General features: G+C 34.2%; 2 protein-coding genes across 2 annotated transcripts; both read right to left on the bottom strand.

Annotated features, from left to right (window-relative positions):
- Window positions 1-1,036: 1,036 nt before the first annotated feature.
- LOC127794504 (uncharacterized) lies at window positions 1,037-14,316 on the bottom strand. Its single transcript, XM_052325662.1, has 15 exons — window positions 14,017-14,316; window positions 13,162-13,236; window positions 11,757-11,845; window positions 10,048-10,132; window positions 7,809-7,890; window positions 6,431-6,519; window positions 4,504-4,767; window positions 4,360-4,419; window positions 4,216-4,263; window positions 3,132-3,264; window positions 2,960-3,036; window positions 1,905-2,003; window positions 1,752-1,822; window positions 1,566-1,656; window positions 1,037-1,381 (listed from the first exon to the last, which is right to left on the bottom strand). The coding sequence occupies exons 1-15, from the start codon at window positions 14,188-14,190 to the stop codon at window positions 1,271-1,273; spliced, it is 1,548 nt and encodes a 515-aa protein (XP_052181622.1). The 5' UTR covers window positions 14,191-14,316; the 3' UTR covers window positions 1,037-1,270.
- Window positions 14,317-15,606: 1,290 nt separating this feature from the next.
- LOC127796204 (uncharacterized) lies at window positions 15,607-20,099 on the bottom strand. The gene is made up of 7 exons (XM_052328266.1): window positions 19,431-20,099; window positions 19,191-19,277; window positions 18,508-18,807; window positions 16,966-17,136; window positions 16,793-16,846; window positions 16,547-16,693; window positions 15,607-16,419 (listed from the first exon to the last, which is right to left on the bottom strand). Exons 1-7 carry the CDS (start codon window positions 19,635-19,637, stop codon window positions 16,042-16,044), a joined length of 1,344 nt encoding a protein of 447 aa, XP_052184226.1. The 5' UTR covers window positions 19,638-20,099; the 3' UTR covers window positions 15,607-16,041.
- Between the last annotated feature and the right edge of the window lie 1,993 nt (window positions 20,100-22,092).

The following is a 22,092-nucleotide window of genomic DNA, read 5'->3' as shown; positions in this document are numbered from 1 at the left end:
GTTTGATTTTTCAACTTATTCGGTTTATTGGTTAGTTCATTTTTCATCGTTTATTTATTTTTATGTTTGTTTAATTTATTCGACTAATTCAATTTAGATGATTTTTTCAATTATCAGTTAATTCGATTTATTGGGTTTAATCGATTGTTTTATTTGGTTTAGTCTTTTAATTCGGTTTATTGATTTCAAAGAGTTCGGTAACCTAATTAATTGTACGTTTGTACACATCTAATTTCAATAAAATTTCAATTCAATTTAGTTCAAAATCGATCATAGGTCGAAAACTAATTGAAAATAAATAATATTATATATAATATATTATTAAAGTGTAAACCGATTAACTCTTGCTTAGGCTTTTATTTTATGAAATTTATGGTTGGATGATATATATAAATATACATGCATATTTTTTAAAGAAAATTATTTTGAAAAAAAAAAAAACCAATTAAAATGGAACCAAACTGAATCTGTCTTTAGGCTAAGATCCTTAGGAATCCAATCTTAGTCTGGAATAGGATGGTTCGGATTGAATAAACACTCCCACACTCATTCAAAACATTACAAAATCAATTGAGCTGAAAATGCAACTTGGTGGCCAAGAGAATGAATCAGATGATAAATACATATATATATATATAGGCCAAATTTATATTTTCATTTTTTTATATAATTATTCAATTTTTTTTGTTATTTTAAACATATCTATAGACTTACATTTTTGAATTATTTTGACCCTTATATTTGACATTTTTTTTTTTATAATAACTTAAAATTCTCATTGTTTCAATTACATCTATATTTTGTACTGATCTCACTTGTTTTTATTACACCAAAGTATATACATTTTTTAATTAATTTAATTCATGTACTTTAATGTATAAAAAAATAAAGTGAGATAGATCAATTTAATTATTTCTTTTACATATCAAAGTATAGGATTAAATTGATTAAAAAATATAAGTATTTTAATCACACGAAAAATAAAAAAATAAATAACAAAAAATTAAATTAACTCGAAAATACAGATACAAGAATGTAATAAAAACAATGAAATATTTTAGGTGGTCACACGAAAAACATGTAAATGTACAACAATAAAAATATAAATTTGGCCAATACACACACATCTCCAAGACATGAAGAAATTTCATACTCTTGATGATCCTCATTGTTATAACTCTCCTAGTACCAGTAGTACATGTATGACTATGTACATACATATGAATTGCAAGAAGAATAGAGGCAAAGGCAGCAAGGCTTAGAATCAATGTCACTTCTCCTTTGGCTGCAGTCGTCCTGCCAACAAGACAAGTCCCACAGTAGCAAAAGCTGACAAGATCGTCGACGAGTAGAACAGTGCCAGAAGCGCTCCTCGTAAAGACTGCATCGATGACAGTTTGTAAGCTTTGTTAAAGAGATAAAACAAAATGAAATTTGCGTGAAATCTCAAAGATGATTCTGTCTAAGAGTTTTTATCACAGCAGAGGAGAGCCCAACAAAAGAGAAAAGAAAGCAAACTATTTAGGGTATGCTTGGGATGGATGAATGCAGGGCTACTCAAGCACCTTGGCAAGCAGCAAAGCATTGTCATTGGCGTACTCCAGTGAACTCTCCGGTATACTCTGGATGCCTTGACTTACTTCCCACGAAAGAAACCTGAGGAGAAGTTAGAGATCATTAACAATGTTCAAGCGATCAGCCACGTAAATGGAAGTAGAGAAAAAGGATGCAGAGGGAGATACAACTGTTACCCGAAAACTAAGCCTATCGCAGCACCTATGTAAGCCTTTATTGGTGTTAGTTCAACCTGAAGCTCGCCAAACTGCAGTTGCACCAATATTAGTACTTCTGAGTTCCCTTACTAGAGCGCATATGCTGTTACAAGTTGTGAAATCATTTTCTACCTTCAGCATCCGAACTTCCTGTTTTGGCTCATTGCTGCTTGCTGCAGATACCCGACTTGCAGACAAAAGCTTTCCAGATGTAATCATGGCTTTTGCAATCTGTAATGGATTAATTGATAAATATGCATTTTTGCATTTTAAGAGCAAAAGATCAAGTATGGTACCCATGAAGAATTAGAGAACAATCAAGGCCTGAAGCATGTTTCAGAATGAAGCAAATTAGAGATTTGCTGTGTTTCTTACAAACTTCAGATAGCTACAATGACATTGGATTGTAACATTGTTTGTTACATGGACTGACTACTAACAAGCTACAGCTACTAGGTAAATCAACTTAAAAGAGAACACTGATCTGTCTAAGGTTGGTAACTGCTCAAACCACTGTATGCTTCAACATAATCCACAACTATGGAAGCAGAAAATCTGGAAAAATGGTTTAAGATAGAATATAACAGCCAAAGATTGAGAGACAAAGGGTGTCCCCATCCCACGAGACTCCCTGCTTTGCAAGGATTGGAAGAGGGTTGTTTCTGTACATAGCCTTACCCTTCCCTTGAGAAAAGCTATTTTGCAACTCAAACTTTTAACCTTTTTCAATCACAAAAGAGCAACCTTACGATTGCTACCAATGCTTGCCTCAACAGAAGAGTTAAAGATAATAACAGAATATAGGAAATTATATTTTGATGGCTTTTCATGGTATTACCACATTCCAGAATTTGAATTAACAGTCAAACAAGACAATCGACAGTTTGGCTTGATTAATAGACTATCATACATTTTATAACCGCCACCCCCCCCCCCCCCCCCCCCCCAAAAAAAAAAAAAAAAAAAAAAGAGTATCATGCATCACTAAGTTCAAGCACAATTAAGCCCATGGGATAGACCAGACTTGTAGGCATAAAAAAAATGTGTGGAACAATTCTTTTGATGTCAGTACTGCAAGGAAATTTTCCCAAATTTTGGGGAATTTCTAAAACAAAAAGATATAAATCAGTTTCACATTTCAAGATGTTGCCAAAGTTAAAAAAAAAAAAAAAGATTATGTAAAATACCCTTTGTAGTTCACCTTGACCATATTGTCCCATAGCTTGGAACCTCCTTCCTGCAGATACCAACCGCTTTCCAAATGCTAACAAAGCACCAATTATAATAAAAGCCTTAAAAGGGAGGCTTGAGTTCAGAGTCTAGTAAACTAAGAATAGAAAGCACAAGCTTTATGCTTGCCTGATTTCACATTGTCTGACAGGGAGCCCACTAAAAAAGGTAGTTTGCTCATTAGAGTGGCGGAAGTTGATGTTTCAGCTAGCTCCCATGCTCGAGAGATATTTAACAATGTCTCTCCTAGTTCTTGTCCACACTGAAAATGCAAATTGTAGGTTTAATCAATGAAGTTTCCAGGTGCTCATCAGAAGCATGGACACTAATTAAGAAGAGATCTCAAGTAATATTTAGAAATCAGTCATCTGAATTTTCTAGCCAATAGAAAAACCATCAATAATTGGCCAAGACGCAGACAGATGATTACCCCACAACAAAGAATTTTTCAACATGTTTTATTTCTGGTTTATATTTTCCTACTTCAGGTGTGCATTTCAGTAGTACCCAAAAACATAATTATTTTTGGAAGATATCATCAGCTTTAATTGCTTCCAGATTTAGAAAGGGTTCCAAGAAGGGGCAGCGTATTCAGTTTTCTCTTTGCATTTCTCTTGTTACCATTCAATCATCTATTCTCTGCATTATGACTTCTTTTCCATTGAAAGGGAGTCAGTAACTATTATCTAATGTCATAACCACTCTGTGAGGGCATTTGAACTTGAAGATTGTCAATAAGATAATACGCATTATCTTTAATGAGTTTAGAAACTATACGAGGAACCTTCACTGTGGAAATCCTTGTTGACGAAAGCAATTGTAGAAGGAAGAAAGAGATCCTGCACTACAGAAATAACCCAAAAAAGACGATCTCATCAAACTACATGTATGAGCATACTAGTTCATTAGAAGTTCCCCAAAACTATACACGCAAACGGCATTGCTTACAGAGCTTTAAGGGCGAGCAGTCTTTTTGTGGCATGTAGATGATACTCACATGGTTCTATAATGGTTGTGGAATTTAGAATTGATAGAAAAAGGTTCTGCTTCGTTAACAAACAATACCATAAGAAGCAAAGGTCGTCACCAAAGTAACATTTTTCAGAGTTCCTATGAGCATGTATATAGAATGACTTATGCATATAAGAAACACAGGCAATGCTCGTATAATTCAAAGAATCAACCCACAGAGCTACAAATAACGACGACTAACCTCATCAATCACCGGACCATTGGAAAGATCAAAAGCCGCATCATTCAGCTACATCAATTTCAACCAACAAACATTAATCAAAGAAAAATCCAAAAAATCCAAAAAAAAAAAAAAAAAAAACTTTTGTTCAAAGATTGTTCCTACCTCCAATCGAAGGTCCCGAGGTAGCTGCGCGAAGTAATCCGCTGGAAGAACAAAACTGTCCTGCAAAACCAAAAGCGACAAAATTGAAGCCAAAAGTTTTAAATGTTCACAAAGCAGTGAAAATGAAAAGGAACAGAGGGCTACAGCAAGATCTTGAAGGAGGGTCTGGGGTTGGCCTTGAAATTCTGGGTCTGTTTCGTCGAGCGATGGGGGAGAGCCCTCTGATTCAGTGAGAGCAAAACGAGGGGCGGTGGTGAGAGACTTGTAGGGCGGGTGTTTGTTATAGGAGCGAGTTGGGGAAGGGACGATGTGGGTGTTTGGCCGGAAGAGAAGGGTAGGGCTCGAACTGGAAGAGAGAGCCAGAGCAGGAGGATGAGGTTGATGGAGAAGGAAAGAAACCATTTTCAGTTACGCTCCGCAGTGGCAATGCTGCTAGCCAATGAGATATCTATCTGGGTCGTTGGTTTTTAGAAGAAGGTTATGTGGATGGAGAAAGAGGAGGAATTGAGGAAAGACAGATTAGTTTAGACAACACTCTCAATAATTTGAATATATATCCATCAAACTATCACTTGTGTTTGTTTTAAGTGTCAAAGTTAGGTTGCTTTTTTTTATTTTTTTTAAAAATATATTTTTGAAAATAAAAAAATATAAAGAAAACAGTTTATTTTGAGTATTTTTATAAAAATTAAACTCTAAACTTAAAATATATTTATTTATTTTTATTTTATTATTATAATAAAAAAATATTACAAATTTATTAATTATTATTTTTTAATAATATATTAACATTAAATATTTTTAATTTACTGAGTAACCAAATTTATTGAATAAAATATTATTAAAAAATTATTTTCAAAATTTTAAAAAAAATATGTTTTTTAATTTTCTGTTTTAAAATATAATTTTTCAAAATAACAAAAGCAACACATTTTTAATTTTCTAAAAATAGAGTATCAAAATAAAAAATTCAAAATTAATTCAAAATAAAAAATAAAAAATAAAGAAAACACAACTTTATATTTTTATCATTGTATTCTTACTTTTTTTTTTTTTTTTTATAACCATTCCAACATTTCATCATTTGTCAATTTATATTTTTAAATTAATTTAATATTTATATTTTAATTTTTTATTATTTTAATTCCACCACTAAACTTATATTTCTAAAATTAAATTAATTTTTATTTTTTTAAATAAAATATAACATATATTTTATTATTTTTTATATATAAAAATTAAATTAAAAATACAAACTTAAAGATGTAATCAAAATAATAAAAAATTTAAGTTCATACATAAAAAAAAATTAAATATAAAAATTAAATTAACTCAAAAAATAAATTCATAAATATAATAAAAAAAATGAATGACTACACAAAAAGAAGATGACAAAATAAGGAGAAAAATACCGATTTGGGCATCTTTTTTTGCAAGATTTAGACACAATCACCCAACAAAAATGGCTCTCGATCTCCCATATGGAACCAGGATTAATGGAATGAAAACAGATTCAATTTTCGTCTACCATCCATTAAAACTATAGTTTTTATATTCTTAAAAATAAAAGGGGATCAAGTTGGCATAAACAAAAAACTCTGTTTTTGTCTTCGTTCAATATTGATCTTAACAATAGAACTGTCTACCCATTAAGATGACAAAAGTATTATTGTAGTTTAATATTTAATATTATTTTTCATTACTTTCTGTCTCCTACTCAAACAAATAGAAATAAAAATAGAAAGCCCCCAACCCACGTTAAGAACAAACCTCATCAGGGTTGGCTAAGGAATTGCAATACAGAAAAAGCTTAACAAGGTGCCTTGCCTACTTAACAATCTTTAACAAGAAGTCCAGCAAATGAAATCTACACCAAAACTGGGTTTTCTATATATAAGAGAGAGAGAGAGAGGAGGAGGAGGGGGGCGCACTTTTGCAGTTCATTTCAATTCAAGCAGAGCAAGCACCCAACAAAATTCTCCATCCTCACTAAAATGCTATAACTTTCCACACCATTAGTAGTTATGGATGAATTGTGGCTTCCAACTTGAGCTTGAAGTTGGGCTCGTCATTTTCCAACCTTGGCAACCTTCCTCGGCTCAACTTGGCCTGTTAATTGACACTGCATCTCTGTCCAACTGATTGGGATCATAGTTGCACCTATAGCAATGATACCAAGAAAATCAACCTGGGTTACGACATACCCATGCATCAGATTAACTACTATAAGAAGAGAATTTAATTCCTAGAATTGATTTACTCAATGGCCTTTCATACAGGTGTCAGTTAATTAAATCAGGGAAAGAGCATCAAATCAATTGGCAGAAATCGCAATCCGTAACTTGAAGGCAATCACAATCCTAAAATTAAGAAGCAGGTCCACCAACAAGATCTGTTAGCGAAATTGGAATGTGCAATTCATGTATTATTCTAGAAAAAAGACAACTTTTGCACAATTCAAAAACACACACACACACAATATCTCAAGCCTTTAGTTCACCATGTAAGATCAAAATGAATTCTAGCTCACTAGTCATTTATCTATGTTCTTATATCTTGTTAGGCCCTTATATAACTCATATCATGCATAAGTCTCTTACAAAGTTCTTTTTACTCTCCCTATTCTCTTTTACTATACATACTTATTGTGTTCCCACCAATTTCCTTGTAAGAGTCTTTATTAGTCTTCTTCTCACAGACCAAACTATCTTAATAAAAAAAAGAAAAATAAATAAATAAATAGAGACAGCAAATCTGACATTTCATTTTCTGAACAAGCCACCAATGAAACAAAAATATAATTTAGGTTTTACACGCCCAAAATTCCATATTTTGTAGAGTTACAGTAGAAGTGAACTACGGAAAAATTAGCTTCACCAGGCAAAAAAGAGAATGGACTGAAATCACGAATCAGATGAAACAAACTGAAGCATTAATATTATATTCTATTGACAACTAGAATATGCTATTTCACCATCTTATTTATCACATAGAAATTTTATCTTAATGATCAAGGCTTATAATTTAGGTTACTAGCCTGCGGTAGTTGTAGTTTACATTAACCATACGTGTAAAGGCTACTGTCAAAAATAAAAGATACTAAGCCTTAATCACACTAGGTGGATGGAAAGAATACCCAGTAAGAAAAAGCCTAGGTTCAGAATAATCAAATGGTTCTAATATCTTAAATTCTTTTAAGAGTTCACTATCATGTTATCACAACATAATAGGAAATGAATCTCAAACTAAGCTTCATCTTAAGTCAAAAGCAAGTAACATGGAGAGCCAGAGTCACAGGAAGATCTCCCAGCTAGAAATGGCAAAGAACAAGCACATATTTCAGTCATAAACAATTATAGGAATAATTGTACTTATCTAGGGAAAGTATCCTATTGGTAATGGAAGAAGTAAAATTTCCCAAATAAAGAGAGATGGATTAGAAGAAGGACCTGCCATGCTTTCTGCAGATACGACACCCAATTCATTTTTCGCAGTTGATAGATAATATGCACGAGCATCACCAAGGGATAGCTTACCGTTTGCTGTGTGTTAAGACTAACAATTATTTCAAATGATTAGCATGTCATCAACCATATGACTGATGCAGTTACACGATAAGCAGTAAACTTGAAGAACATAAAAGTGAGCACGATAAACAAGTAAAATTCAAGATAACATTCCTAGAAAAGGGGAAGTGCATTCTCCAAAAAGCCATTTTTTATGGGCAAGTGAATATATGACAAAAATAAGCAGCCAAAAAGCAGGTGAACCCTTTACAAATAGGAATCAACAATACTTACAACTCTTCCAGAGATAGAGCACGAAAACAAAAACATAAGAGAATTAACCATATCCTCCTTAAGCCACAAAAATAGGGACATGAGAACAGTTTTTTAAAAGAAAAATCTCCAACTCCATACCCTTTAAAGTTCTCAAAATTCTTTAGTGTCATATATGTTTCATGATGCAAAAAAGAATCAACCTCCAGACATGAAAACGCCTCCTACTCATACAAGCCCAACTCAATGAATAATTGGCCTTCACCCACTATATGTCAGAAAAAAGGGGCATCCCTAGTACACAAGGCTTAGGGATTAAGGATGCAATAGGCTCGAGGTAATACATTTCACATAGCAATATCAATTATTTTCTTGACCTTATACTAGAAAATATCTGCAGGAAGCCCAGAGACCAGTACTCTAAACCCTGTTGAGCACATGACAACTAATGTTTACATCTTTCTGTCTTTTTAAACATACATTAAAAGCATCACAATGTTTCCAGTTCCATTGCATTCTATTAAACAATTTTAAAAGATCTCATTACTTATAGGGTAGAGTTGGCAGATATGTTGAACTTTGTTACCATGTCAATTCTTTAAAGATGGTTGATTTCCATGTGTTAAAGAATCAGAATCTTTATGAGTTACTTAGGTTTATCTGCTTCCTATATATAAATTTTTACCCTAATTTGGTGTCCACAAGTCAAGCGTTCTGCTTCAAATCTTCATGAAATAAGCTGAATCCTTGAAAGCTTACTTGAAAATTTATTGAACCCTAGTAGAGGTATTTATATAAGTACAAAATATCTATTCTATCTCCTAGAAAACAGTGGAATAAATTCAAATTTAGATAACAGTAACTAATATTCAAAATGATGGAATTTATCTTCTGATTTAAAGCTGAATCTTTCCCTTTTGGAGCTTTATCTTATCTTCCAAGCTTCCTTATCTTTTAAACTTTTAAGTCTTATCTTATCCAACCACCTTATTGTCAAGCCTTGAGTATTGAGGCTTGGGCAATTTTGGAAGAATCGGGAATTTGAGAAAGAGACAGGGAAGGAGGATTTGAATTAAGAAGAGGGAGAGAAGAAGAGAGGGAAAGATCCGAATGTATTCATTGATAGATCCCATCCTCACATACAATGCCCTTTTATAGGCTCGCCCCAACTGGTTGTTATTACAACTGATTCCTGCAAGTGGCTTAGGCGGAACCGCACGCACATGCAATCTGTTATTACATTCTGCTATTACCTCTTATAGCTATGCATCTCTAGTTTATTACACTTAAGCCATTAGGCTTGTGACACTTACCTTTCCCTTTTTAAACTTGAACACCCAATCTCGTCACCCAACACTCCAGCTTAAAAAGATGGAGTGTTTATAACTCCTTACGACTTTACTGGCCAAGTGACAGAGGTAATTCACAGCATGTTGGTGAAAGTTGTTGAACACACATGGTTACATGCTAAAGCAAAATTACGTATCCAGAATTTATTTATTTGTTTTGTTTTAACTTTTTATTCAGGAAGCTTACCAACACATAGAAATACACAAAGCGACCTTAAAGTCAAACAAAGAAGGTCGCAAATATGTTAAGCACCACAACAACAATCACAGGCCTTAATCCCACTAGCAAATATGTTAAGCACATTCCACAAATTTGTATTACCAATGGCATCCACAGGCAAAAGCTGGGCATATGATGTCGGTCAACAACATTAAGATACTTGTTCTCAATCACACCAATTAGCACAAGCATCAATATGTGTTATGTAATTGACCCCAAAAATTGACAGAAAGCTTAGTTGAGTTGAATCAGATACCAATGATGCTATGCAAATTACAGAATAAAGTTTTTTCCAGATTTACAATAAAATGAGAAAAGGGACATCTGGAGCAAAGGATACAACTAAAGCTCTGACAATATCACCAGGACGGAAGGATGAGTGCATATCTACTTTGTCAATCTCAGTTGCTCGAACATCTTGTTGCCTGTTAGAAAACAACCATCACTAAGCTTTCCACTAGAACAGATAAAGTTAGATTACAAATATCCAATATCTCAACTAAATAGGTTAAATATTAAACTAAAAAAAAACAGAGATATCCACTAAAACCTATATTCAGACAGCAGTATAAAAACGAAAAACAAAAAGAATGAATATGCCTTGAAGGTGGTGAACCCTATTGAATAGGAAACAATAAAAGAAAACTGTGTATCTATTGGTAGAAGTAACTTAAATTGCAATTGAATATATAGAGATAAGGAAATCTAGTCTCAACCGCAACAGCAACATGAAAAAAAAAAGGGGGGAAAAGAAAAGAAAAGAAATTACTGCAGGAGTATACTTGCAGTAAAAAAGTAGTTTCCTTTTTTTTTAATAATCATAAAAGGGTTGTTCAATGTTTCTTACTCCTATAACTATGCAATGTAGCTATAAAAAGGTTGACATACATTGTTAGCCCCTTTCCTAACAGCATAAACTTATGAGAAGTGATAACAATGTCCCAGAGTTCTAAAGTCCTTGCTTAAAGTCATTTTATGAGTGTTTCTTCTTCATTTTATGCGTGCTTCTTCTTACGTTGTTTATCAGTAAGAAGCTTAAGCAAAGTAAGAAGAAAATCCTGAAACCCTAATGGAAAAATAGATGAAGCCTTCAATTGATACTTTGATAAAGCACTGGTACTTGAGACCCATGTTACCAGGGATTCAGTGCATTAAAGCAGATGGTAATCATGGTATGGGTATGGATGGGCACTGAACAACATTTTCTCTGGTTTGTGGTACAGAGGATAGGTTTGATTGTACTGTTAGTTGGGCTCATTGTTCAATTGGAAGTGGGTCATCTATATATGTCCACATCAATACCCACATACCATGATTACCATCTGCTTTAATGCACTGAATAAAGTGTGAACTTCAAATCAAACATATAAAAGATAAATCTTCAAGATAATCTAATATGTCAGAAGATAATCTAAAATAAAGTGGGAACTTCAAATCTTCAAGGCAATTGATTATCTCAAAGTAAGAAAAAAAACATACAAAACATAGAACCACTTTTACAGATTATTTCTCTCAAATGACTTTCGCATTAATTTTCCATCTTCCACAAGAATTGCTCATCATGCCATGCATTTTTAGAAGTGGTGCAATGGTGAATTATAGCAGAGGTTATTAGACAAGGCCAAGCTAATAGAGAAAAAACATGCTTCCTTAATAACTAAAACTATTAGGAACTCAACACTCCAGCACTTGACCGTAGCTCCGGTTAATTTAACAAAACAACTAGTGAAAGAAAGTGGACTAGGTAGATTTTCCAATCCTGCCTGGTGAAAAGCAGAAAGTAATTCTCCATGGTCGAAAGATACTGAGAATCTGTGTAACAGCATGACAGTAAGATCTGATAGCTAATTGGGCAGTTTGTTTGTCACTATCACGAGACTTCAATTCTGCCATGACATTGAAGACAAAAGAGTAACCACATCCACGGAGCTTAAAAAAAAAGAAGCAAATTAAACAATTTAACCAAACATTTACATACTGAAGATGAATAGGACATTTGTAATTCCGAGGAAAGTTCATATGACTAAGATTGTAACTACAAGCAAGTACCTAATAGTGCCAGTGAACTTTTCTCGCACGGATTTAGGCCCGACACACATAATATCAGCTGAAGCCATTCTAGCCATCACCTTAGTAACCTGGCATCAGCAAGCAAACAATCAATCCAAAGTGAGGACAGAATTAAGAACTGGTCCACCAATTACAGAAAGAAAATAAAAGCTGTAGTTAACGAGATTCAGTACTGACAAAAAGAAAAACTGATCTATTTTTCTTTAACCATTTGAATGCAATTTGCATTATATTATCAGGAGACTAACACAACCAAGCAAATAGCATATCTGAACGAAGCACGTTACTTCATTGGCCATATGAAGACAAGAACTCTGTTCAGTACACTTGCGGACAAGAAAAATAATAAAATTTTAACAAGGAATTTCAACATTGGATTAAATAGATGATAATTATATGCATCACAGATCTTTTTCGTTAACCATCTATTTTATTTTAACCACAAGGGCTTCATTACCCAATGCATACTTGTACTACACATACAGACGAGGGAGACAACTCCAATTCAACATGTACAAGCTGACATGGCAATCTTTAGAAAAAGAATTAGGACACTACACAGTAAAACAAGTCAACACATAAATACACATTTGTGTATATATACATAAAAATCATTTCAATGATACAAAACAAGGAAAAGTTATATTCTTTAAATTTACAACATACTGTGTGTGTCTAAGCAATGGACATACAAGTCTCCAGGATGTATTAGTTGGCCCCTAATTGTCAAAAGAGTCTTCAATGCAGGAGTCTCAGGCTGAACATGGCAGCTTCTTAGAAGTGTTCAAGACTTCTTCATTCACTTACCTAGTTTAGATTCTCTTGAAATGTAAGCCAGTGTTTCATATGCTCTTCAATTTAACCCATACTCAGCAAATGTGAAAAAGGACAAGGAAATTAACCTCTAATTTTCTTTTCTTCAGACACTTGGGTAATCTCACATAGACAGACATAGAAGTTTCCTTTAGCCCTAAGTTCCATTTCTTCAAATTATATTTCTAAATACATTATATTAATGCACCTTTTCTAATATTTATTCTTGGGTTGCATCAGAATGGTGACGAATGATTAACAAGAAAACAAGTACACATCAGAATAGGCGAGTGCAAAATTTAACTTATCTGTTTTTTTCTATTTTCCTTCTTCTTTTTCTAGTATTAAATACCGTCTCACATAATATTAACACTCAAAAAATTAAAGGATTATTGTTCATTTTGTTACAGGCCTTACTCATTTGATCTCTCAAGTTTTGCTTGAAATAAAAAATTTCCTGAAAATATTTTTTTTTTGGTGAAACAAGCAGACAGTTAGGCTGGAATCTTTACCATGAACAACTAAGGATGAAGAACAGAGTGGGATTGGTCACTGAGCAGAAAAAACTTACTTGAGCAATGACAATAGAACCGGGCTCGGGAACAGCTCCATGAGCCTTGTGACCTGTAACTTCTACCATAGGTCGCTAACAAGAATTACAAACAAATAAAGTTACAGAATCATTAGCATGTACTGAGTATACAATATAATTTGGCAAAATATGGAACAGAAATGAGAAAGGAACAGAAAATAAGAGTTATAAGTTCATAATGCATTAGCATCTTTTACAGCCCAAAACTCAATAGGAAGATTTTAGAAAAGTAACAGGAACTCCATATTGTTCTAGCCAAACATTCTCGTCCCCATGAGTGGACTGAAAGTCCAAACCGGGAAGAGTAGGCCTCCACCTTCCTCTGGATACAGCGTAGCATAGACGTCCAATATGGCCTAAGAAATGGCCTCCTCCCTAGTAATCTCCGCCCCATCTCGAACTGGTCTACCAAGAAGGCCTGTTTTATTAACATTCGTTCACCATTTAACCGAAAAGTTGTGTTCCTATCACCTTGCTTAATGAAAATCATCCTAGGCTTTTGCTTCTAACAAATCTCCTAAAACAATGCCCAACAAACTCATATAATACCAATTCAAACCACAGACCACAGCTAGCCTCTTCCATCCCTATCAAGACCAATCATAGACTTCCCAACTGAATGCCTCTCTTATTTACCAATATGGTTCAGGACACTTTTGTCTTCATTCTCGGACACTTAATCATCAGCCAAACAGAGATTTTCCTAGTTGTTTCTCAGTTACCTTCCCTGTTCTTAAACCCTAAACCCTAAATGAAGTTGTGGATCCCTGAAGAGAGGGCAAAATGAAGCTGAAGCAACAAGTATACGTGTATGATCAGCGCTATCACACCTACCTGGTCGGCGGAATCCGGCGGCGGCGGAATGAGAGAACGGCGTCCAGTGATGGAGGCGTAGACGGTGTTATTATGAGATGCAACGTAGGCTCCCCTCCCGGCCTTCAGCTCCGACGTCTTCCCCAACACTTCACCTGGCGTCACCAGCTCCGTCTCTTCTTCCCTCGCTTGCATTCTCTCCCCTCCCTACCTCTGTGCCTCTCCGTCTCTTCTTCTCCCGCTTGCAAGTACGTCCTTCGCTCTGCCGGCGCGGAACGAAGAAGCACAAGCCAACCAAACTAGCAACTTTTCTAGGGTTTCTATAAATTGCACCGCCCACACCTCCTTTTAAAAAATTACATTGGCCTCCCTTACCGTTACCAGGGAAAGAAAACTACCCATTTTACCTTTATTGTTATCTATTTGAATTCAATCATTTGAACCCTTTTGAATTTGAATCGAACCTATAAATAAATCAAAACGTTCAAATCTATGTTCAAACCTTATAGGTTTAATCCAATTCTAGAAGTTTTCAATCTACACCAAATGTGAACCAAACTCATTTATCAAATATTTGCACCTATTTACAGGTTCAACGGTGGTGGTGACCTGAGTATTTATTTTATTTTTTTATATTTATATATATTAAAAGACAAGAAAATGACATTTTTAAAAATTTACAAAGAACTAATTGTTATTTAAGGTATCTAATTTGTATGCATTCCATTAAAATAGTATTTGTTAACTAAGATATAAATCGAAAAAAAAAAATGAAAAACATTTCAAACAATTTTTTTTTATTTATTTGTTAAATTTATCTAGTGATCATTGAAAAAAAAGTCACGTTACTTTTTATTTGAGTTTTTTTTAGATGAATTTATCTCTCTCTTTTCAGATAAATTTATATTGGTCCTTACAGATAAGAGAAAATAACTCGTGTATTTTTTAGGGCATTCCAACAAATTTAACAAATAATTTAATAAAAATATTAAAATATTTCTCAATCTTATATTGACTATTCTATATTTTGATTTAAAAAATAGTTTAAATTTATTTTAATACAATTTTATCTTACTCATTTTAATAAAATAAATATTATTTAAACAAAAGTATCCATAAAACTTAATTTCTAATTAGATAGGGTGGTCCACATGGACATGGTACAGTCTCTTCATGTGCAATTAAGTAATTTTTCCTAAATTTTAGTGTGCAGGAGAGGAAGTTTCCATGAAGCTCTCATTTCCCAACAGCCCATTATTATTGAATGAGACAGTCCCTGTGAATTTGGCATTCGTCATTTAATCACCATTTCCATCCCCCAACCAACACTCTCTGCTTTCCATTTATTGCACTTTCCCTTCCTTCCTTCAAACAATTGGCTAAATTCTACATCTTTATAAAATGTCTTTTACTTATTTATAAGATAATATTTAATTAATATAAATATATACTATAATCGTGTCACATTAAATATCACCTTTAAATGTTCAAGTAACAGTACTTTCCTCACGGTTTAAATATCTAAATCTCCTATTTTATATATAATAAATTCATGTTATATTAGTTTTCGTTAACAAAAATTGATGAAAAATCAAAAGATAGGCTGAAATGTAACAGAAATTAAAGTAATTGTAACTAGTTAGGGGTCTCGTGACAATAATAATGAACATCAATTCTAGTTTAATTAACCATTACAATAATAATGATAATAATATAATAACAATAATAATATATTTGCTATTTCCACACCTGTTTGATGCCTTTTTGTTATTTAACACACTGGCAGGCGCATCCCGATCCCGACCTCGACCCAAAAAGAATTGCGGAACTGGCATAAACAAGACTGGAAATAGCAAATTTTGCTTCACAAAGAATAATAAAAATACAAAACACGTGGGTAAATTTGTTTCTCAAAACTTTCGTGATCAGAGTCATTTTAACCAAAGACTCTTTATAATTTATTTATTTAAAATAAATCATCTTTAAAGAGTCTTATGATAAAATAACCCAAATTACGAAAGATATGAGTGACGACGACGACGACAATCATGGACACCGGGGATTGTTCCCCGGCCCACCGTAGTAGAAGTGAGTGCCCCATGGGTCGTTGAAGGAACTCTTGATGTCATAACAGTTGGAGTTCTCCGCCAGCGTGGAGATCTCCCGGACCGAGCTGAGGCTGTTGTCGCCGTCCACGATCTCCAGGTTCCGGAAGTAGCTGGCTTTTCCAAACCCTTCCTCCGCAAAGTGGCCGGACCCCATCTGGGTAGAGGTGTGGCGCCCGCCGGCCCGCGAGTTCACCACCTCGCCGCCCCACTCCACCATGGTGGCGCGGTCCGCCAGGTGCGTGAACAGCTCCGCCGGCCAGTATCCCACCAGCGTGTTGTCGCCGAACCCCATCCACCAGTTCCCCAGCTTCGGGTCCTGCATGCGCGCGTAATTACTTGCTAATGAACATGCACATACATACATACACATATATATATATATACACACACATATATTATAAATTAGGGTGTGGGGTTGTTGGGGGGGGGGGGGGGTTATGTACCTTCCAAATGAGGATGGTGATGTCGAATTGGCTGGATCCGATGGAGGAGACCGGAGAAATGGCTGCTCCGATGGCTATTCGGCTGTTGGTCTGCACAAAGCCGGCGCACAGAAGGTTGTAGCAGCCAGTCGCTTGATACGAATCACTCTGCCATGGATGCATATATTTATGAAGAAGAAAACATCAGAACCAAACCAGAAAGCTATATATATATAATGTATATATAATCTAAGAGAGAGATCTGACCGTCCAGTAAGTGAACAATCTGGGGCGGCTGTCACCATAAAGCTCCGGACTAACCTGACTAGTGCAACCATCAAAGCTTCAGAGGAAACCCAATTAAAGAAGAAGAGGAAGAAGAAGAAGAAGACACAGAAGATAATTATTAAGAGAAAGAAGAAGAAGAAGAAGTGAAGAACCTGCCAGCCGGCTTCGATGCTGTTGAGATCGGAGCCGTCGAATGATCCCGAGAGAACCCAGATCTGGGAGAGGCTGAACTCGTTGACCGTCTCGATGGCTGGGTCCCACACGTTTATTGTCGCCCTGGCTCCGTACACCTCCTCCGATGCCCCCGTGTACGCTATCGCATGCTACATTAACATTTTATTATTAAATAATAACTCCTCCACTATATATATATATATATATATACTTAGTTGACTACAAACCATTAATTTGTATGATAATTATTGAATAAATTCACTTATATGTATAAACCCTTAACCCTAAATCTAAATCAACTATTATAACTCTGAAGTAATAAAAATATGTTTAAGATTCAATTAATAGGATTGTGATTAAAGAACCAAAGTGGGTTTTCATTATAAACTTCGTCGATATAGGTATATAGCTTAAATTTATATTATTAAATCTCTTATATTTTGATATTTTTTTGTGTGATAATTTAATTTTTTTTATTATTTTAATTATATCGATAAATTTATATTTTTAAGTCAATTTAAGCACATTATACTTTGATTAAAAAATTGTAAGTTTAGAAATGCAATTAAAATAATAAAAAATTAGACTATCATATGAAAAAATATTAAAATATATATATTAAATTAACTTAAAAATTATAATTAGAATAATAAAAAATTTAAATAATCACATAAAAAAATTAAAAATATGAATTTGGCGACGTCCATATCTATGTTAGGGACAAGACATTTATGAATATATTAATAATGGCAATAGAGTAGCTAGTGATGGACCACATGGTGCGCAATTGAATTTCCCTTTTGCATGAATTTGGGTTTTGATATAAAGGGAAATACAGGTGGGGAGTTAAGTCTTCGGGTGGGGGGCCAAACTGTACTAAGTACTAAATGCAAAGGATAGACTTGGTTTAATTATATTAATTAATATAAATTTCAATTAATTAATTGTTGTTTAGTGATATTGTTTTTGTTTGGAATTAAATAAAAAATGCCAGAAAGGGGCCAAAATTATTAATGAATTTTGTATGGTAGTATAGAAATTTTATTTGAACACTTAAATTTAATTTTTTTAATAATATTTTATACATTTACATTAATATAATGCATAATATAAAATATGATTACGTACAAATATTAAATTAAATATCCAAATAACATTTTGGATCACCACAATATCATCCTAAATTAGTAGTTAGTAGTTACATGTGTGTTTCTTCTCCTCCTAGCTAGGTTGCAAATTTAATGTTGGATCATTAATTTCACAAGTTTAATGCTTTAAACAACTAGGGTTTTGAATGAACTCTAAATTAGAACATTCCTTGTGGTATATTTAATATATTTATTATTAATATTTAAATATTCATTAATTGATAATAAATATATCATAAAAATATATGACCCACAAATAATAATATTTTTGATTTAATTAATTATAGGAGTTTGCAAATACCAACTATTTTGGTCAAACCTATGAACAAATTAGAGATGTATGTATGTATGTATGTATGTATGTATTTATACCTCGTGACCGTTGCCGGAGACGACATCGGGTGCATCAACGCGCCGGGAAAGAGGAAGGGATGAGCGTTGCTTCTTGCCAAAGTCAAACAAGGACTTGGCCCTTAACACGTCGTGGACCTTGATCCGCCGTATGGGGACGGTGCCCTTGGGGCAGCGCCGCCTATTCTGGTGCCAAATCTGCCACGCGCCACCGCCTCTTTCACTGCTATTATTGCTGCTGCTTCTATCGTAGTTGCTCTCTCCCAACCCATCTTCCTGATCTTTCATTTTTCTCTTCTTTGGCATTTCTGGTGGCGCTTTCTGTTAATCATATGCATTCATTATTAAGGCCAACCGAGAGAGAGAGAGAGAGAGAGAGAGAGATGGTTGTTAGTTGGGTACTACTCCATTTGCGTCCATGAATCAGGGGAACCTTTTTCTTGCATTTTCTCGCTAGAAAGAGATAAAAACTGTTGCATAAAAATCATTTGTTGTCACTGATACTGATACTGATACCGAGATTATTAGGATCTGATTGCGAGCAAAATGGCACAGCTTTACCAAACACTGTGTTGTGTGGGAGGAAGAGGTAGTTATTAGTTGAGTATTATTACTCCATTTATATCCATGAACCAGAAAGACCCTTTCTCTTGCATTTTCTCACTAAAAGGATAACTTTTCTATTCTGTTTAGTTGAGTGTTACCTGGATCTTGTGATTCTTGAGGAGTGGATGATCCAAAGCTGGCTGTTTTCTTTTATAAACACAATCTATGATATCTCCATCCGGGCTCTGCACCCAGAAAGATGGACAAATATTAATATACACAAACGTACGGATCTTAAACAAGACTGCTTAGAACACCATTCCACAACATATATAAGTCTAGGTTCATTAACAAAAACCCTAAAAAACCAGATCACAACAACATATGTTAATTTGTACCTCTATGGTTAAGGCAGCAGGCTTGTTGAGCTTGTCCAAGTGCCTCTGGATCCTGGCGAGCCTCAAGCTCCCAACTGTCCTATATCTGGTGTAATTTAAGGCCGAAACAACAAGGCTAGATCTTTCGGAGAAAACGACAATGATAAGGAAGATGAAGAGAGGAGGAGGAGGAAGAAGAAACCCTCTCTTCCTTTTAACGGCGCCCATTGCAACGCATTCAGTGCCAACAAGGATGGGAGCCGCCGTAAAGGGAAGCTTAGCCTGAGAACTCCATTACTGGCAAAAACATGGCGCCCCGAGCAGATTACAGTCACCCTTTTAACACACCAACAAGAATAGAAACCAGGAAAGTGACCCTCCTCTTATTCTCTCTCTAATACGTGTAGGTCTCTCTCTCTAGATATATGTAATATTAATGGTGAGATAGAGAGGTGGGTGAAGGGCAATTAAGCTAGGAGGAGAGCACAGAGCCCCAAACAGTTTCATCATGATTGCCTGCATGAGATTTATAGCTGAGAATCACTGTTAAAATTTGGTTTTTTATGGGGGATTAATTGCAGAAGCAATTAAGGAAGAAGAAGAAGAAAAGACGAAGAAGAAGAGCATATTCAAAGCATTATAAAAACTCAGACCTACCCACATATCTTCAACTTCTTCCCTCTTTTATTGCACCTTCCCAACCATGAATATATATATATATATATATTAGCATTATTATATACACAAATACATACAGAATATATATATATATGTATGAGTGTGTATATATCTAACTATTTATGTGGCAGCATAGAAGCTTGGGCATTAATATTCCCTTTTAACTTTGCTTCCAGCTTGCTTTCTTTGCTTCTCAGTGTCTCCATTTAACGCCCTCTTGTTGCTATACGCCTTGCCTTTCTCAATCCCAAGCTGCACGCAATAACAGTGCTCTCCACCATTCGCCGCTTGCCACGTGTCATCCTCCCCCCCCCCCCCACCCTATCCATGTCCTAGTAACCCACCCCAACATTATACAAGTCGAATTTTTAATGAAGAGATTCATTTAAAGTAACAGATATCTTCTCTAAATTTGTGTTTGTTCACTGAGAAACTTTCAAAAGAAAAAATTACCACTTTGAGAATATATACATTCAAAGGTATATACATATACAAATATATATATATATATATTCATCAAATGATGAATATATATAATTGCAAATTAAGATTTTTGTCTGAATGGAATGCATGATCACAAGATATATATATATAGGGATACTGCAGTATTAATTAATTAAACCAAAACAAGGGAAGGGAGTTTGTGGTGCAAAAGTACGTACGTAGTAGCAAACTAAGCCCCCTTTGATCATTCCAATGATTTCCCAATAAAAATTGCCATAAAAAGTGGAAGAAAATTTCAAATTCTTGACAGGTATAAACATAAGCCAGTTGGCAAAAATGAATAATCCATTAAGGTGCAAATTAAAGCTTTATTTAAAGTTAGATTCTAAAACTAACCCCCCCCCCTCCCATTTAATTAGCATTTAAGATAATTAGTCAAAAGGGGTTGTTAAGAGTGAATAATTAAAATGAAATGGGGAAATACTAATTAATATTACAACTATATATATATATAAGTAAGTTTTATAAAAATGATACAACGAGATAAAAAAATAAATTTAATATGAGGAGGGTGCATGTTAAAAAGTCAAAATTATGTGATGAAATGGGGGTTTCCAAATTAATCCAAATAGATATATGTCCATTAATTTTTAATGTTAGCTAGCCGGCCACCAACAATCAATAGATCATTGGAAGTTTGCTTTGATGGTACATCAAATTAGAGGGAATTGAGGGCCACCATCCATTCACATGATTAACATATATATATATATATATGTATAGACATGATCTCTCAAACTAATATGCAATGAATGCATGAATATATATATATATATATATATGGGCACGGTGGCACAGCTTCCCCCAACTAATTCAAAATGATTATATAATTATTAAGATTATAATATAATAATGAGTAATGTTTTAGGGTTTGTGGACTTTGAGGCTGATGGATGAACTCCAAGGAAAGGTCAAGTCTCCCAATTAGCTGTTGTTTTGTTCAAATTTCAAATGTATTGGGGAAGTCACCTCTCTCTCTCTCTCACACACACACACACACCTTCTTTTGTTGTAATATATTTTTCAAAGTATTGGGTCACAGGCAATCCCTTGATCCCTCCTACACTGCCCCCCCCCCCCCCATCTCCATGTGGGTGCATTCTAGCTGCTCCTTCATTAATTAAATCACAGTCAATAACATTTATTATATTATGTAAAATACTTAATGACTATATATTGACATCATAATATATATTTCAATAGATTTTAACAAAGTGAATTCATAAAATTAAGATTTTACAATTAAATTTAAAAAACACATTTTTTGGGGGGCTGTTTATTTCCCCATGATAATATATACAAATATATATATAACTAAAATAATACAACAATTGTATATTATTTCATGACCATAATAATATATATAAGATGTACATACGTAGAGAAACTATGTGCTGAGTGATGACCCATCCCACATCACTATATTCAATAAAAAATAATATTATATACATATATATATATTTATATAAGTGAAACTGAGATGATGCTTCTATTCTCGAAT

The sequence above is a fragment of the Diospyros lotus genome, chromosome 1, assembly GCF_014633365.1.
Source record: "Diospyros lotus cultivar Yz01 chromosome 1, ASM1463336v1, whole genome shotgun sequence".
Taxonomy (NCBI): Eukaryota; Viridiplantae; Streptophyta; class Magnoliopsida; order Ericales; family Ebenaceae; genus Diospyros; species Diospyros lotus.
This window is presented reverse-complemented; position numbering and strand designations above follow the sequence as displayed.

Excerpts from the sequence above, each read along its gene's own strand:
- LOC127794504 (XM_052325662.1), bottom strand. The coding sequence starts at position 14,190 with ATGCAAGCGAGGGAAGAAGAGACGGAGCTGGTGACGCCAGGTGAAGTG. Across the intron at positions 4,768-6,430 it reads AGGTTGCCAAGGTTGGAAAA|CTGAAAATGGTTTCTTTCCT; the intron begins TGACGAGCCCAA and ends TGCGGAGCGTAA. Across the intron at positions 3,037-3,131 it reads GTCAGACAATGTGAAATCAG|CATTTGGAAAGCGGTTGGTA; the intron begins GCAAGCATAAAG and ends GTGCTTTGTTAG.
- LOC127796204 (XM_052328266.1), bottom strand. The coding sequence starts at position 19,637 with ATGGGCGCCGTTAAAAGGAAGAGAGGGTTTCTTCTTCCTCCTCCTCCT. Across the intron at positions 19,278-19,430 it reads CTGCTGCCTTAACCATAGAG|AGCCCGGATGGAGATATCAT; the intron begins GTACAAATTAAC and ends TTCTGGGTGCAG. Across the intron at positions 16,694-16,792 it reads GATTGTTCACTTACTGGACG|AGTGATTCGTATCAAGCGAC; the intron begins GTCAGATCTCTC and ends CATCCATGGCAG.